Below are 18,301 nucleotides of genomic sequence, written 5' to 3'. Positions count from 1 at the left end.
ATACTAGTATGTTGGATTCTAAGACCTTGCACTGCTCTAGAAGAGAATGCAAATCTACAGGCTAAAAAAGTAAAACTATTCTAAACCTAATAATTCTTATATGTTAAATTTTCCTTTCTTTTCATCTGCCTTTTTTGCTTTTGATTCTAGAAGGTGCTTTTTCTTTTCTTTTACTAATAACATAAAAGGTTAACAATTTCTTCCTTTCCCTGGGCTATTTGAACATAAATGCGTTTTTGATTGCAGAGGGAAATGCATTTTCTGTGAGGATATAATAAACCAAGCCAAAGAGGAAAACATCATAAAAACAGTATGAACACCTACCTATACAAGTATGTGTGTCCTCTTTTTATGTGGTGATATGGGAGAACAGGGAAAGGAGAAAAAGAAATAATTTTTATTCTTAGGAAATAAACTACTGTAAGCATTTTCCTGACCATCAGCCTGTAGAAGAAATAACACTACAGTGGTAATGAATCCAGTTGTTTCTAGCTGACTCTCATAAGCACAATAACTGGTATCCCAGCTTATCTAGGCTTTTTCTTCTTCTAGACAGGATAGTAATAGGTATGGGAGGGTCAGGATAGGTGAAGACTCAGTCCCTTAAAGGTCTCAGTGGCTGCTGCTGCCATTACCACCCCAATCTGCCTTAGTTCACTACCTACATATCTTCTTATCAGGAGACAAGGTGAAACTCCTGTAGCCAGCATTTTCTTCTGGTCGTGTCTATTGTTACCATTAACTCTGACCTCTTCTAGTCACAATGTTAACCTGTTCTGAGGCAGGCAGTCCTTCTCTCCTTGTGGAAGTCTCCAACAATCCTGGGCACAACATGGGTAATGAGTAGCTGCTTCTTTCCCTTTTCTGGTTTCCTGAAGGCTGACTGGAACCAGAGAAGCTAGAGTGGTTTCTCCATACTCTTCCCCTCTTTCCTGGAACACCTTGAGAGATCTATAGCAACCAGACCTCTTCCAGCAAGAATTGTCCCTATTTTCTTCAGCAACATTTTTTCCACAAATTTCTTCTCCCCAACCCATGTGATGATTTTCTCCATGGCTTCCTATGAGTATCCATAAAACTAATTTGTTAACGGGTACATCATAAATTCTCTGACAATAGATTCTATATTTTATGCCTAACCCTTACAACATGGGCCCAATGCTTTGCACATAAAAGTCAATCAATACTTGATGAATTAATTAATTAATGTTAATGTGAATGAATGAATACAACTAACCAAAGTTCATACTTCTGTTATTTCAAGGTTGAAGAAAAAATTCTTCAGTGATTAATTTGATCTTCTACTTTTTATAACAGCTAACTTTTACTTCAAATAGTTATCAAGATCTGACACCACTTCCTTTCAAGAAAATGAAATATGGGAATTTCAATCAGTTTGCTCCCCAAATACCTTTTCTTTTTAAGGTTAAGTATTCAAACTGGGTAGGAGCTCTTCAATCCCCATGGATGTGAAGGGTGGAAATGAAGAGAAAGAAAAGGGGAAACAAATGTGAAATAAAATATGAACTAGAAAATAGAAGTATGAATCAATACCATTTTAAAAAGCTGGCCAAGTACAAGTAACTGCCCTTACTTATTAAGGAGGAAATTTTTAAAAACCTGACTTTAATGAGTGAAAGTGTTGGCAAGAAAATAAAGCAATTCACAGTAACCTGCAACTATATATACTTAACTTACTGTTTCTAAGAATGAAAACCATTAAAACTAATTAGTCTTTCCTCATATGTATCTAGGTTTATGAAAATAATCTTCATGTTGACTCCCATACACCAGACTATTCAAGACAAAAGCAATGAAAGTAATGTTGTTGTTAAGTACTGTCAAGTCGGTTCTGACTCATAGTGACCCAGTATAGGGTTTCCAAGGAGCGGCTGGTGGTTCTGAACCACCAACCTTGCAGTTCAAACCAACTTTGCAGTCCAGTATTTATCCTACAGCATCACACAATAAGCCAATTTAAATCCAGAGGACTCCAATACAGAAACTAACTCCTCATTAACATCCAATGAAGTGCAATCAGGCAAATCAATAAAATAGGTGCATGAAATCCTAAAATGGTGACTACCTTCATTGTACCAGGAGCAAACAGTAGAATGGTGATATACTAGAGGCACAACTTGTTTCATCCATTATCTTTTCATTCTATTTTTCCACAAACTTTTTGAAGCCCTCTTTTATATCAAGTGTCAACTATACACAATAAACATCTTAAAACAGAACCCAGCTTATGGCCAAGATTTGTACAACTCAGCAGAAAAGTATATAATATTCACCTTTACTAGAATAAATAAAAGCTATAAGTGGTTCTGGAGTTCTGGTGAGGCACTGTGGGTTAATGCGCTGGACTATAAGGTTGGTGGTTCAGTCAGTTCGGTCAGTTCAACTGCAAGACTGTCAGTTAAGGCTTACCATCTGCTCCTCGGAAACCCTACATAGGGTCACTGTGAGTCAGAACCGACTTGACTGCACTTAACAACAACAACATAAATGGTTCTTAGCAGTTCAGGTCAGGTATTGTGAAAGCCTCTTAGACTTCAGAGTGTTTTGGATTTTGGAAGTGTAGTTAAGAAAATGTGGACAGATGTTTGTGGATACTAGTTTCCCCTGTCTAGTATTGTAATATAGGTATTTAAATGGAATAGAAAGAAATATTGGGAAATAAGCTTATGAGCCCATCTTCAACCTATAACTGATTGTATTAGCTAAAAGGGTACTAGAATGTGCCCAGGGAAATAAGACGTCTCGTTATGCCTTTGCAAAGTACGGAATCCTGAGCCCCATCCAGAATTTTTGTAGATGGTCACTCCCAATTGAAAAGTCATGCAGACCAACCTGGAATGGACAGAGGAAAAGAAGATACTTCTTGAAAGAAAGACCAGCAGGGAATAATAAAAAAGCAGACTGTTTGGCTGTGATCATATCAAGCAAGCTATTTGCCTTGGAGCCATCAAAGCAAGAAAAGTCAGCCCATCAGGGTAAACCCCTTTCTAAGACTAAAACCCAAAGAGAACACATGAACAAATAGGCTTGCTGGTGACTGCCCTGGCCAATTGGGGGAAAGGCAGCAATGAAGACATGGGCTGAGTCTGGCCATGTTCCATAGACACCCCCTGACCTTGGGATGAGAGAAGAGGAAGGGCTGGCTGGTTTGAAGTTCAGGGAATCAGGTGAACTGCTGAGCTCAAGGACACTGACCCAGCCACTGGGGACTAAAGTTAAGAGTGAAGTAGCCAGCTGGCCTGAAGTCGTGGGGAGGTAGGCAAGAACTCCCAGACTTGTAGCTGGTACTCATTTGACCTAGTTTGGATGGCTCACTGACCAGAACTCAATCAGATGACTACAAACAAGTTTGATACAGGGAGCAAGTGTAAATTGCTACAACTTGATGAACCGGACCTTTGCTTATCGATGAAGTTGCCCAAAATTCCAACTGAAAGGGAAGGATTTTTCGTATCAAGGATCAAGTTTGCCTCCTCAGTGCACTGGGTTGATAGGTATGAGCAACTTAGACTTCAGTTATCAAAACTGGGAGGCTATAAAGTCATGAAGTAGCTGACTTACAAGCTTCCATGGGGGTGGTTAGTGTCAGAATAAGGGGGGTAAGACAGAATCCCTACCGAATAGTTTTCCTCTTGTCCGGATGGTCTGCAGATGATAGGGATAGGATCTTATGATTCAATTGTGAGTAACTGTTATCAAGACCAATTGCAATTGTCACTACTACAAATATAGAAGAGGTGTGATTAAAAGGGGGGAGCAATTAATCATCATTTCAGGACAGAGGATCCTAGGATCAAGAGGGAAGAGCATGAGAAGAGCCAGTGATCCTAACCAGAAAAGTGGCAACAATAGAGATGGTGGCAGAGGCGATGGCATAGAGAGACTGAGCAGCAGAGGACTATAGGCCTATGCACTGAGAAAAGCAGTGTGCCTGCAGGCAGGAGGCCAAGTTGCAAAATATGCCCTTTGGACATTTAAATGAATATATATTTTCAATGTGATATGCGTACATTAGAAAAAGAAGAAAAAAAAAAAAGGTAATAGAGGTAAATACTGTTATCTGATGGTGCATGCAGGGGATTGTAATCATTGCAATGATTTGCTGAATGTAAAACTGATGATCTCCCCTGTAAGCCTTCACTCAATTCACAATAAAGGCTTAAAAAAAGAAAGAAACTGTGGACAACCTGCCTCAAGTAGGCTGGCAGAGCAAGGCAATATAGCTATCACTGACATCACAATGGCTTTGAGACCCTATCAGTACCACAAGTATTATTTATATTAGTTTATTGAAATAAAGACATTTCCCTTACTTCCCTTCCTAGTTTTCTGCACTCCTCCAATCTTGGAATTAATGGTCTTACCTTAAGAAAATAACGATTTTACTTCGAACTCCCACATAGTTGCACATCTTACACATTTTCTGTAATCAAATTTACTTTCTTACATACTATATTTATAAGCTGATATTAGGTATTCTACAACTATCAGAGGAGTCCTAGTGTGGCACTGTGGGTTAATGAGCCAGACTGCAAAGCCGTTTGAACTGCAAGGTCGGTGGTTCAAGCTCACCAGCTGCTTCTCAGAAACCCTATACAGGGTCGCTATGGGTCGGAACCGACTCAGCAGCACTTCACAACAACAAACAACTATCAGAAATGGTTGGCTTCTTCTGATATATGAAACATTTCAAGCAGTATTTCTATATATGAAGAAATTCTAAGGTTCTAAAAGCTAAAGATCTAAAATTGGCAGATTTACTAAAACATAGGTCTGAAAGAATCTGCTCCTCCCTAAATCACTAAACTCAGTCACTCCAGAAAATACATGTCCTTTCAAAGCTCTTTAATAAGCCCTAAATAACATTTTGATACCAGGTCTTATTATAAAAGGTCCAGCTTAAGTATGATTAGATTCGTTTTTAAAGTTCTCATCTTAATTATGAGGACAATGAACTTCTTATGTGAAAAAGTGGTGAGAATTCAGCCTATGAATCATTAGTCTCTGATTCCTCAGTACCCATCATGTGTGTTTAACCAGAAAGGCTCATTCTTCATGAAACTTCACATCAAAATCTCCATTTACTAGAATGAATTACTGTTTTACTGTGTGAAAATTCAAATCAACTTGTGGTTCTGATATTTACTTGGCTGAATGCGGCCAAACAGATGCAATAGCAGGCACTTTCTCAGCTGCATTTATGAGCCAAATTTACTCAACGAGCTTTTTAACTTGGATTAACAAAGGCTGTATGAAAACATATACCTACGTACATTGGAATCACTAAAGATCTCTGATTCTTCACATTCACAGCAAAGTAACACTGCTGACTCACTGTCTTCCAAATGAGAGCTCTGCAATACAATCAAGATCATTTCAGAGATCCTGGTGAATGAGCTCTTAAGCAAGAGGAAATCACTGCGTCAATGTTAGCTCATATGTGAGAGGCTGCATTTCTGATTAGTGATGACTATTTTGGAGAGAATAGAGCCAACAAGGTGACTGGTAGTTGTTAGAATGCCATCGAGTCAGTACCGACTCATAGCGACCCTATGCACAACAGAACGAAACAATGCCCAGTTCTGAGCCAACTTCATAAATGTAGTTATATTTGAGCCCATCGCGGCTGCCACTGTGCCAAACCATCTCATTGGGGTGACTGGTTAGGTGAATGAAAATCAACTGAAGAATGTCCGATTAGAGGAAACATTTTCTCTACTTTTCTGTTTGGGCAAAAGGCTGTCATTTTTTTCTGTAAAGATGATGCTACAAACCCTTCACAGAATGTATTCTGAGCCCTTTCTAGGCTAGTGATAGGTTTATGTTAGTCTATCTTCACATCTAAAGGCATATTTCATGTGACTATTTAGAGAATGTAACATAGGTCCTGATTAGGGGATCAAACCCACTAGACTGGCCTCATTAGCATCTGCTACCAAATATTTATAAGAAGAGCCAAAAAACATGTCCTACCCAACTCCCCCTGACAGATGCCAAAAAATAAAATAAGTCCCTTTCTTGCATTCTCCAATCTCTTTTTAAAAATCTGTCCAGAGGATGACAGATAAGGGAAATGAGACAAAGGAGTGAAACAGTTAGCTGGTCACACAAGATTATTTTTCCCTTATGAATAACACCACCACACAAAAAAAAGGTAACAGAAAAAGCTCCAAGTCTGACCCATTACGTTCCATTCAAATGTTTGCTATTTGGGTAACAGCTGATGAAAATGGAGTTATCCCTAGACAGCCCTGATGTTTATGTTATCAAAACTTCTGACTACCAATCACTGAAATGTAATTATATATAACTACTCTATGACTATCCTGGAGTCCTGGTGTGGCACTGTCAGATAATCACTGTACTGCGAACCACAAGGTCAGCTGTTCAAACCTTGGAAATCCTGTAAAGGGTTGCTATGGGTCAGAATTGACTCGACGGCACTTAACAACAACAACATGACTATCCTAGCTGACTCCTGAGTTGTCAAAGCTGAGACAATTTCAACTTGCAAAACTGCTGCAGAGATAAGAGTTTTAGAGTGGAAATATACTTAAATAATAGTAAGTAAAACTCAGAGTTACTATTTCTGGTAACTGCCTTGTTCTTCTTGGTTTACTTCCTTCTTGCTATTTTCCTACCTTGAAGCTTTGCCCACTGGGGGTTTCCTTCTTACAACCAAATCTCATTTTCCATTATCCCTCCCTCTAATAGAAGTAACCAAAATCACCTTTTAAATGATGCAAATGCAGTCACTCTTTCATTTTAGTGGGCATAAAAATTTACTCTCCATCTGTCTTATTTTTATGAGTCTTCAAGATATGTAAAGATGTTTAAAATTATATTAGGAAAGCTAAAACTAGGTAAATAATATTTTAAGTCATTAATAAGATAGAGATAAAGGCTGCTTTCAATTCTTCCAAGCTCTCATATCAAAACAGATCAATTCCAACTAATAGCAACCCTACTTAGAGTTTCCAAGACTAAATCTTCATAGGAGTAGACAGCCTCATCTCTTGCAGAGCTGCTGACGGGTCTGAACCACTGACCTTGTGGTTAGCAGCCCAATGACTACCCACAGCACCACCAGGACTCCTTAAACTGAAAAAAAAATACAAATTAATTAATCTTAATTTACATTAGATATGATTTTGAAGTTTTCATTCTTTTAAATATTTCAGCAAGTTTGCTTACACTGGCTCTTTCAAAATAATTTTTTTTTTTTTTTTTTTTTAAGATTTTTATTGTGGATTGAGTGAAAGTTTACAGGGCAGATCATCAATTTTACATTTAACAAGTCATACACCTAGTTTCATCACAATGATTATAATCCCCTCCATGTACCATCAGTTAACAGTATTTCTCTCTATTCATTTTAGCATTAAAACAAAAACAAAAACAAAACCTCAGGCATATATAATAATTTACATCTCCAAAGGGCACATTCTGTAAGTCTGCCTTCTGGCCACCAGCTCTTAGTCCCTTTCTTCCCATGAATCTAGAGTCCTCAGCCTCTCCCCCTTTCCTTGCCCCCATCTCTGCCTCTATCTCTGGCATCGCTGCTTCTCTGTATAAGGTCCTGCATTCTGCTTGTGCGCTTCTCCCTTGATGGTCTTAGGGTCCTCCGTTTCTGGACTGTAAGATTAACCACTCCCGTTTTTGTTACAAAACTTCTACTTTTACAATTGTGACAGTCGCAATTAGTCATGATAACAATTATTCACTATTGAATCCTTATCCCCATCTCTTTTCACCAGACCCATTAAACAAGACAAAATCTATTCAGTGGAGACTCCTTCATTCCTCCCATATTCTTAAACTAAATTCCTTCTTGAAACCTTGTAAGCCAGTCACTTCGTGCCTTTATCACCCCCTCATTTTAGGTAGCCAATGTCTAAGTTGCCCGTCTCTATCTAACCTGTGTACAGAGGGGATAGCACTGACACTTGATGTGAAGACTCCTGCCCTGTTGGTATTTAGACCTATACTCTCTTGAGTATAGGTCAAGTTCATCAAATTGTAGCAATTTAACTTTATTTCCTTTATCAAAAAAAAATTTTTTTTTTTTTGTAATTTTGAAAATCCTACACAGGGTTGCTGTGAGTTGGAATCAACTTGACAACACTTAACAACAATAACTATGTACCAAACACTTTTTTGGGTGCTAAATTACCTATAATAAATTTCCAAACAATGAGGTAAAGATAACAGGGCAGGTTCCAAATAGAACCAGTTTTGTTTGTTTTTTATGGAAATAAAAAAAACACAAAGATAAGGATCTTTGTGAAAATATATCCCTTTAGCCAAGTATTGCTTGGAAAAAATATGGGCTAATATTGTTGGTAAGAAAAACACATTCATACTGACGTAACAAGAGCGTTTCCATCCAGAACAGTTTTTAAGCAACAAACAGTATTGGAATCTTTATAAGGAATGTATGGTGCAAGGAAGCTTTGAAGAGTGTTAAAATCTAAGTTGTACATTTACTGAACTATTTGCAAGCAGAAGTCTTAAATAATTCCACAAGAGTTGAAACCTGGTGCTGTTGTTGTTGTTGTTAAGTGCTGTCAAGTCAGTTCCAACCCACAGTGACCCTGTATAGGGTTTCTGAGGAGAGACTGGTGAGCTTGCAGTTCAAATGGCTTTGCAGTCTGGCGCATTAACCCACAGCTATTTCTTCCCTGTTACAGGATATATGGGGAGTGTGGAGGCTCTGTACAATAAGCACTGCAGTTTGAACCCACCAGCCCCTCCATAGGAAAAAAGATGAAGCTTTCTGCCCCTGCAAGGATGTACAGCCTTGGAAACCCTATCCAGGGTTGCTATGAGATGGAACCAACTTGACAGCCCTTAGCAACATGGGTATATGATAATATTGGTGTTTTTCTTTCTTTCTTTGTTCTTTTCCTTCATTTGGCCACTGTTCTTAAAGAATTTAAAGGGATTCTTTTGAAACTATACTATTAGACAAGAAACAATAAAATACAATTTTACCTTAAAGCCTGGTAACTTTGGGACTAAGAACCTGCAACCCTTTAAAAGTTAAGACAAGAAACAGGTCTTATTTATCCTGACAAAGCAATTTTACAGTCTAGAGAAGATCAAATTGAGAAAAGTCTCTCTATAGTTCCTATTCCCAAATGACACATTTTAAAACAATAAGCAATATTCAGAAGCTATGAAGAATATTTAAGACTTCCTTCAATCCCTATTCCCCCATCTCTTGGTTCTCTACCACCCCATCCCAGAAGTAATCACTATGCCAACTTCTTGGGCATTCTTGCAGAGATAATCTATGTACATGCAAGCATAGCATATGTTCTCTCTAAAATATATAAATGGAAGCACATTGTATCTTTTTTCTGTTTTTGCTTTTTTCACTTAATAACTTGTTTCCATTCATAGTTTTCCATTGTATGGATGTACCAAAATTCAGTTAAATCAGTCTCCTATTGATAGATTTCAGATATTTGTAATTGTATTGGTTTTCTGATTTGCTATAACAAATTACCACATACTTGGTAGTTTAAACAATATAAGTTTATTATCTTATAGTTCTGTAACTCAGAAATGCAACACTGGTCTCACTGTACTAAATTAAGGCGTTAGCAGAGCTGCATCCTTTCTGGAGAGAATCTGTCTCCTTCCCTTTAGTGTTCACCTACATTCCTTGGCTCATGGGTCCCTTCCCTCCTCCATCTTCAAAGGTAGCAAAGACAGGTTGAGTTCTTTTCACACTACATCAATCTGACCTCTTGTTCTGCCTCCCTCTTCTACTTTGAAGGACCCCTGTAATTACACTGGGTTTATCCAGATAATCCAGGATAATCTCCCTATTTTAAAAGTCAGTTAAATCAGAACTAACTCGAAGGCACTTAACAACAACAACTAGCAACTTTAATCCCAGCTGCAACCTTATTTCCCCTTTGCCACACAGCATAACACATTCACAGGTTCCACGAAAAAAGATGGGAACTCTGTTGGGGGGGTACATTATTTCACCTCTCAAATAATCTTTCTGTAGGTTCTATTGGAGGAAGCAATACTTTTTTCTGAAGAGTCCAATAGCCACACCAATAGAATGGTGGTGGTGATGATGGTGCCATTGAGTAGGTTCTGACTAACAGTGAACCTGTATAGGGTTTCCTAGAAGCGGCTGGTGGGTTTGAATTGTGGTAAACATTATGCTGCTAATTCAACCTTGGGACTAGCAGTGCAGTGTTTATCCTACAATGCCATATTAGGACTCCATATCATATTTATTCATATGTGTATTCTTTCTCCCACTCTTGTGAGTTTTTCAACTTGAATCTCTAGGACTTAGCATGCAATAAGCATTCAAAAAATGCTCAGCGAAAGAATAAATGACTTAATATTGACTGTTGTAATACTTCCGTAATGCTAATGGAAATAACACAAATTGAAGATGAGTTACAATCATTATGCTTAGGTATGGTAAAGACATCAACAGTCTTTGCTATTCTAAGCTCATGTATGCCCTTTAATTAGTCATAGTACTAACAGCTCTTACTAGAAGAGCCAACTGTTACATGAGATCCTGCCTCCCTTGGGCTCCAGGTCAACATGGTGGCTTTGAGCCAAAGGAGCATCTTCATTTCTCAGAACTGGTTAGAAGGTTGGCTTGCCAGTAGAGGAGGCAGTTCAGGTACTCATGCCACAGTACTCTGTGGCTTGCAACTACCTCATTTCACCTGTAAAGGTATTTCTGCTCTTCAGAGACTTTTTGCATGTAACACATATCTATGTTATGGCATGCATCAGAGGTTACTTCTTCATTCACTGCTGTTTTCAGAAAGAACACATCGAGCCTTCAAAGCAGCACTCAAATCTCAGAATTTTAGAAAGCTTCAAATTACTTCAGACTCACCGATTTCTCTCTCCTCTGAGTCTTCCTGGCCTAGGCAGTTGGCAAACTACAGCTTTTTTTTTTTTTTTTTTTTTTGCCAAACCAGGCCTTGAACTTGGTTTGTAGGTTCAGCAAACGTTTTAAGACTGTGTTTTGTTTTGTTTTCAGTAATTTTTAAAAGGCTGTTTTGTTTTGTTTTAAAGGCAAAGAAGAAATGCAACAAAGACTATATGTGGCCCATAAACCCCAAAACATTGCTTATCTGGCCCTTAGCAGAAATTGTTTGCTGACTCCTGGCATAGAGCACACTGCTTAGCCTAATAATAAATTTGCCTAAAACTGTTCTGTAATTGCCCAGTCTTGTCTCTCTGTGGCAGACCATCCCTCACCTACCAGTCCCATCACTGAGGTTGAAAATGCTAGATATTTGCTTTTTCAGCCTACCTGGAAGCCAGCACATTGTGATGAAGACTTAAGAAAATTCATGGAAAAATGAAAAGATAATGGAACTTTTCCATGAACTTTTTAAAGTCACCTCAGCTCTGGTAGCATAGTGGTTACCAGTCGGGCTGCTAACCTCAAGGTCAGCAGTTCTAAGCTACCAGTCATTCCGTGGGAGAAAGATGAGGCTTTCTGTTCCTGTAAAGATTTACAGTCTTGGAAACCCTAGGATGCAGGGTCACTATGAGTCGGAACCGACTCCACGGCACACCACCACCACCATAGTTATCCTAATTCCCATCAATGAAACCTGAAGATAAGTCTGTCATAGGCTTGTGCTAAAGGTTTTCGACTTGATAAAAGAAATTTTTCTTTTTCTGCCTTTGGATGCAGTTGTGCAAAGACATGCTGTCTAAAGGCATGACTATTTTGTGATCTCAAAGGAAGAGGACTCTAGGACAAAAGACAACATGCTAAGGGTGGCAGAGAGATACATGGAGGTAACAGAGCTACATTTCCCATTTCTGCATTTCTCTAGCATCCACTGGGTTATAATTGGTAGGATTCAACTATTTCATGAGTAATGATCTTGGGTAAAACTTACCTATAGAGTTTGAAAAGATTCCTGAGTATACAAATCAATTCAGGCCAGCTTTTATGAAAACAACTCTGATGGATAACTACAATAAACATAGCCGTTCACCTTTTTATTCCAAAACTAGTACAACCTAGTAAGGTTAAACACACCAAAGTCACTGGAGTCCTCGTGTGACACTGTGGGTTAATACGCTGGACTGCAAAATCAGTTCACGCTCACCAGCTATTCCATGGAAACCCTATACAGGGTGGCTATGGGTTGGAACTGATTTGATGGCACTTAACAACAACAGAGGAAGGATTTTAATTCATACCTCTTAAGACATACAAAACTTCTACCATTACAGTTGCGACAATCGCAATTAGTTATGATAACAATTACTCATTATTGAATCATAAGAGTCTTATCCCCATCTCCTTTCACCAGACTCATCTAGACAGGATGAAAACCACTCAGTGGGGACTCAAACTTCCCTAATCAGATTAGTCTTAAGAAAGCAAATAAGTAGTATTGCTATTAGTTGCATCAAGACTATCCCAACTCATGTAGACCACATTTGGTTAAATACTTGATTACTAGCTGAAAGCTTGGCAGTTTGAGCCCACCCAGAGCACCTTGGAAGACAAGCCTGGCAATCTGCTTCCAAATGGTTCCTGAACTAAAAATCCTATGGAAAAGTTCTACTCTGCACACATGGGGTCACCATGAATTAAACATTAGGTCTCTAAATTCCAATGACTTCTCCAGACATTTCTACAACCAAATGGAAATAAGAAATAAGTACCTTCTCTATAATGCATATTCAATTCAGATACAGAAACAGATTTATTAAGTTAGCAAATCTACCACGTAAATCTACAACAAACAATGAAAAGGAATATAAACTCATTTTTGCTATTTAAGATTGATGTTGTTGTTAAGTGCTGTCCAGTTGGATCCAAGTCATAGTGACCCTGTATAGGGTTTCTGAGGAGCAGCCGGTGGGTTTGAACTGCCATCCTTTGTGGTTCTCAGTCCAGTGCAGATCCTACAGCACCATACCAAGAGTCCATTTAAGACTGATACAGAACCACAATTAAATCACTGTTGTGCTCAAGCACAACCACATTTATTATTTTAGCATCAGAGTTCGCAGGCAGAAAAAAATCAACAGTTTAAACTTAATCTGGAAATAAGGAAACACAAGCAGACAAGCTTTGCATTCCAGCTTCATCTTCAGCCTACAAAATGGTGATGCAGGGGAGATGATTTAGGATTCAACTTCCTGGTAGATAATGTTGACTTAAGATTCAACATTAGTTTGAGGAGCAAAATAAAGCACTAGAATAGTACAGTATTAAAGAGAACCTAGTATGGTACTGTAGAATCAGCACTGGATTGCAAACCACAAGGTTGGCAGTTCAAACCCACCAGCTACTCCTTGGAAACCCTATACAGGGTCACTATGAGTCGGAACCAACTCAGCGGCAGTTAACAACAACAAGGAGAGAATTAAAAGGCACTGTATCATTTGTCAGAGTGCTAAATGAACTTTTAAACCTAGTTTACGGGCAAATCATGGATGCCAAAGAAGAAATCAGAAATATTCTGAAAAATTATTTCTTGGAGGTAAAGAAGACTTTGCTGGTGTTAATTCCTACCAGATACTTCACTATTTTTAAATTTTAGGATAGGAAAGATAGAAGCAGTTGAAACTGATGATAAAATTGTGATGAAACCTGAAACAAAGTCTGTGATTTAAAACCAGTCTTCACAGAGAATAACATAATGAAGGACAATAAATCCAGAGACAGAATTAGGGAACAAAGAAGACTATGCTGGAAGAGTTTGAGGCCAGTTAAAAAAAAAATCAAGCAGTTTCCAATTTACACAAAGATTATTTTAAAAATGTTATGTGAAAATCTTAAATTACGTTTTCTCACAGAAACATTCCTAACTGATCCTTAGCTTCTAAATTAGCTCTTGGTAGCAAAACCAACCAACGTGGTACAATTCCAGTAATGTGCAAAAGCAGCCAGCAATTCGCTGGTATAAGTGGTTCAATTTACTTAAAAGTAGGAAATAAAACACTAGCATTCTAAGGTACTAGAATTCTACAGATTCTGCCTTATCTAACGAACACCTATGTAGTGCAACAAAGAGTCCTGGTGATTCAGTGGTTAACTGCTCAGCTGTTTAAACTGAAGACTAGATGCTTGAACCCACCAGTGGGTACATGGCAGAAATAAGTGGCAATCAGCTTCTGTAAAGATTACAATCTTGAAAATCCTATTGGGCAGTTCTACTCTGTTCTATAGGCTGGATATGAATCAGAATTGACACACTGCAATCGTTTTGTTCATGAAGTGTAACATACACACTGAATTGGCTATGATGGTGGAGTCTAAAGAGTAATTATCCACAGAGACCAAAAAAAGAGTTAATAATCAGGTAATAAACAAGTTCATAAACAAAGGCAGGCAAATGTAAAGAAGCTGGTAGTGGATGTTCAACTCAGGCTGAAGGACCATAAAAACGCTAAGATGAAAATAGCAGCATTTCAGAACTTCTAGACCTGGAATCTGAAGAGGCAAACCAGAAACTGCTGAATTACTGCCTTCAGTTGCTAATTAACCAGCCATAGAAAAGTAGTTTGTCTCTACTTAAGCAAACCAAATACTTTATTATTTTCCATTTTTGGTTAGGCTTCTGCTTACTTCCCTCCTGTTCTGTGTAGGAGTTTTTAAAAAAATCAGTTCTGTCAACTTCATGAAGTGACAGCAGCCTATGTGCGCTAAAAGCATATGATTCTTTAAAAAAAAATTTTTTTTATTGTGAATTATGTGATAGTTTCCATGGGAGTACATTAGCTTTACATTCATCCTATCATATATCGTTAAAATGCCATGGTTACAATCCCCTCCATGCATCAACCAACCAGTGGTATACCCTGAAAGCCTGTCCCCCTGATCATCAGCACACAGCCCCTCTCCTTCTCTGGGTCTAGGGTTCCCAACCACTCCATCTATCCACCGCATCCTCTCTGCCTCCATCTCTGGCATCACTATTTCTCTGGGTAGGGTCCCGCACTCCGCTCTTCTCCATTGATGGCCCCTCCGCTCCTGGACTGCAAAGTCAACCACTCCCCTCATTTTATTACAAAACATCTACCTTTCCATTTCCAACACTCACAGTCAGTCCTGATAGTAATTATTCACCACTGTACCACATGAGTGCTATCCACAGATCCTTTTATCAGTCCCACCCAGACAGATTAGATACTATTCAGTGGAGATTCTACCTTCCTCTGCACTCTCTGGATCTAGGTTCCCTTGTGAAAGCTTGTAAGCCAGTCACTTCTTACTTTTGTAGCACCCCCCCCCCCCCATTTTGGGTAGCCAGTGTCCAAGTTGCCCATCCCTGTCTACCCTGTATACACAGGGAATGGGAATGATCCTTGCTGTAAAGATTTGTTCCCTCTTTTGAGCTACTGTACCCATAAGGCATATGATTCTTGAGTTGACCTCCATTTATCTGGCAAGTCACTTTATATGTTATCTTTTTGGTCTTTGTTGTTGTTAAGTGCTGTCGAGTTGATTCCAACCCATAGTGACCCTGTATAGGGTTTCCAAGGAGCAGCTGGTGAGCTTGAACCACTAACCCTGCAGTTCAAATGACTTTGCAGTCTGACACATTAGCCCACAGCACCACACCAGGGCTCCTTTAATACCTGAGAATTCTGGTGTTTTATTTCCCACCTCAAACCAATGTATGGGACTTATCTGTAGTTTTTAAGCACAACCATAAATCATCCCACCCCCATATCTTAAAAAATCTATGTAGCTTGATTTAGAGCCTTGACTATGAAAGTGAATTGGGTTCTACAATCCTGGTGTGGCATTGTAGGGTAAGTATTTGACTGTGAGATCAGTTTGAACTGCAAGGTCAGCAGTTCTAATCCACTAATTGCTTCTTGGAAACCCTATACAGGGTCACTATGAGTTTGGAATTGACTCGACGGCACTTAACAACAACAACAAGGTACATACCATGTGACATGACCACTGTATGCTCTGTAAGAGTTTACAAAGTGAAGATCTGTTACTCCTTTAGGGAATAAAGGTTTGAAGATAAAAAAAGGCTACTTTAGAGAAATTAGGGAAATTTCGAAAGCCAGATGAATTTGAAGACAAGATAACACTGAGTAAGAAGGGAGGAAAAAACCCCTTGGACATCTGATCTGGGGATATGTGACAGGAAAAAAAGACAAGTGCAAAGATTGCTGTTACTGAGATAGAATCCTGAGACACTACAAAGCCAGGTTTCAGATGATTGTGTAAAGAACAACTTTTATTTAGAACCAAGGAACAGGCCTATTTTTCAGCCCAGCAAAGAGCTTGATTTCTTCTTCAATAAACAAATTAAACTGAAATATTTAGCTCTGGCGGTGTCCACCAAGTCAACCCTGACGCATCAGCACTCCTGTATAGGGTTTCCAAGGCTGTAAATCTTTGTGGAAGCAGAAAGCCTCATTTTTCTCCTGTGGAGCAACTGGTAAATTCGAACTACTGACCTTGCAGTTAGCAGCCCAACTCATAATCTACTATGCTACCAAGGATCTTTTAGATCTAGTACTAACAAAGAAATCTAGATTGGTTTTTATTGTGTTGTTTTTGTTGTTGTTGTCAGGTGCCATCGAGTCGGAACCGACTCATAACAATCCCATGCACAGCGGAACGAAACAATGTCCGATCCTGGGCCAACCTCACTACCGCTGCCACACTTGAGTCCATCAATGATGCCACCTGGCCAATCCATCTCATTAGGGGTCTTCCTCTTTTTCTCTGACCCTCCACCTTACCCAGCATGACATCCTTCTCCAGTGACTGTTTCCTCCGGACAATATGTCCAAAGTAGGAGAGACAAAGCTTAGCCATCCTGGCCTCCAAGGAGCACTCCGGCTGCACTTCTTCCAAAACAGATCTATTGGTTCTTTTGGAAGTCCGTGGCACTTTCAGTATTCTCCTCCAACACCACAACTCAAAGGCATCAATTCTTCTACGATCTTCCTTATTCACTGTCCAGCTTTCGCATCCCTATGAGGTTATTGAAAATACCATGGCCTGGGTCAGGCGCACCTTAGTCCTCAAGCTGACATCTCTGCTCTTCAATACTTTAAAAAGTTCCTGTGCAGCAGATTTGTCCAATGCAATACGTGTTGTTTTTAGGTGCCATCAAATCAGTTCCAGCTCATAGCAATCCTCTGCACAACACAACGAAACACTGGCTGGTTCTGTGCCACCCTCACAATTATTATGCTTGAGCCCACTGTTGCTGCCACTGTGTTAACCCATCTTCTTGGGGGGTCTTCACTAACCTTCCACTTTACCAAACACAATGACTCCTACTCCAGAGAATGGTCCCTCCTGAAAACACATCTGAAGTATGAAAGATGAAGTTTCGCTATTCTGGCTTCTAAAGAACATTCTAGCTGTACTTATTCCAACACAGTTTTGTTTGTTTTTCTGGAAGTCCATGGCACTTTTAATATTCTTCTCCAACACCATTATTCAAATTTATCAATTCTTCTATAGTCTTCTTTATTCACTATCCAACTTTCACTTGCATATGAGGCTATTGAAAATACCATGGCTTGGATCAGGCACACTTTAGTCCTCAAACTGACATCTTTGTTCCTGAATACTTTAAAGAGGTCTTTTGTATCAGATTTACCTAATGCAATACATCATTTGATTTCTTGATTGCTGCTTCCATGAGTGTTGATTGTGGATCCAAGTAAAATAAAGTCTTTTTTACAACTTCAATCTTTTCTCCATTTATCATGATGTTATTTATTGATCCAGTTGTGAGGATTTCTGTTTTCTTTAACTTGAGGTACAATCCATATTAGAGGCTATAGTTTTTGCTCTTCATTAGTAAGTACTTTAAATCCTCTTTGCTTCCAATAAGCAAAGTTGTGTATCTACATATTGTAGGTCTTCCTCCAATCCTGATGTTGCTCAGTATATAAATTGAGTAAGTATGGTGAAAGCATACACCCCTGACACACACCTTTCCTGATTTTAAATCGGGCTGCGAACCTTAAGGTCAGCAGTTTAAAGCTACCAGCTGTTCCGTGGGAGAAAGATGAGGCTTTCTGCTCCTGTAAAGCTTTACAGCCTCGGAAACGCTGTACAGGGTCACTATGAGTCAGAACCGACTCAACGGCACATAGCCACTACCACCAGTATTCCCTTGTTCTTTTCAAACAACTGCCTGTTGGTCTATGTACAGGTTCCTCATGAGCATGATTAAGTGTTTTCGAATATCCATTCTTCTTAATGTTACCCACTGTTGTTATTAAGTGCCGTCGAGTTGGTTCTGACCCATAGTGA

The 18,301-nt window shown here is 39.0% G+C and overlaps 1 protein-coding gene across 2 annotated transcripts in view; it reads right to left on the bottom strand.

Moving 5' to 3' along the window:
• The window catches only part of SSH2 (slingshot protein phosphatase 2), a 302,716-nt gene that overhangs the window by 226,918 nt on the left and 57,497 nt on the right, over positions 1-18,301 (bottom strand). The window contains exon 2 of one of the 2 annotated variants that reach the window (XM_006874176.1): positions 5,295-5,375. The exons of the other annotated variant lie outside the window; for it this stretch is intronic. Within the exon in view, the coding sequence (XP_006874238.1) occupies positions 5,295-5,375 (81 nt within the window). The remainder of the gene's footprint in view (positions 1-5,294; positions 5,376-18,301) is intronic. 2 annotated transcript variants of the gene reach the window in all.

Source organism: Chrysochloris asiatica, unplaced genomic scaffold (assembly GCF_000296735.1).
Source record: "Chrysochloris asiatica unplaced genomic scaffold, ChrAsi1.0 scaffold00266, whole genome shotgun sequence".
Classification (NCBI taxonomy): domain Eukaryota; kingdom Metazoa; phylum Chordata; class Mammalia; order Afrosoricida; family Chrysochloridae; genus Chrysochloris; species Chrysochloris asiatica.
The sequence above is the reverse complement of the archived record's forward strand: the minus strand, read 5'-3'. Positions and strand labels throughout refer to the sequence as shown.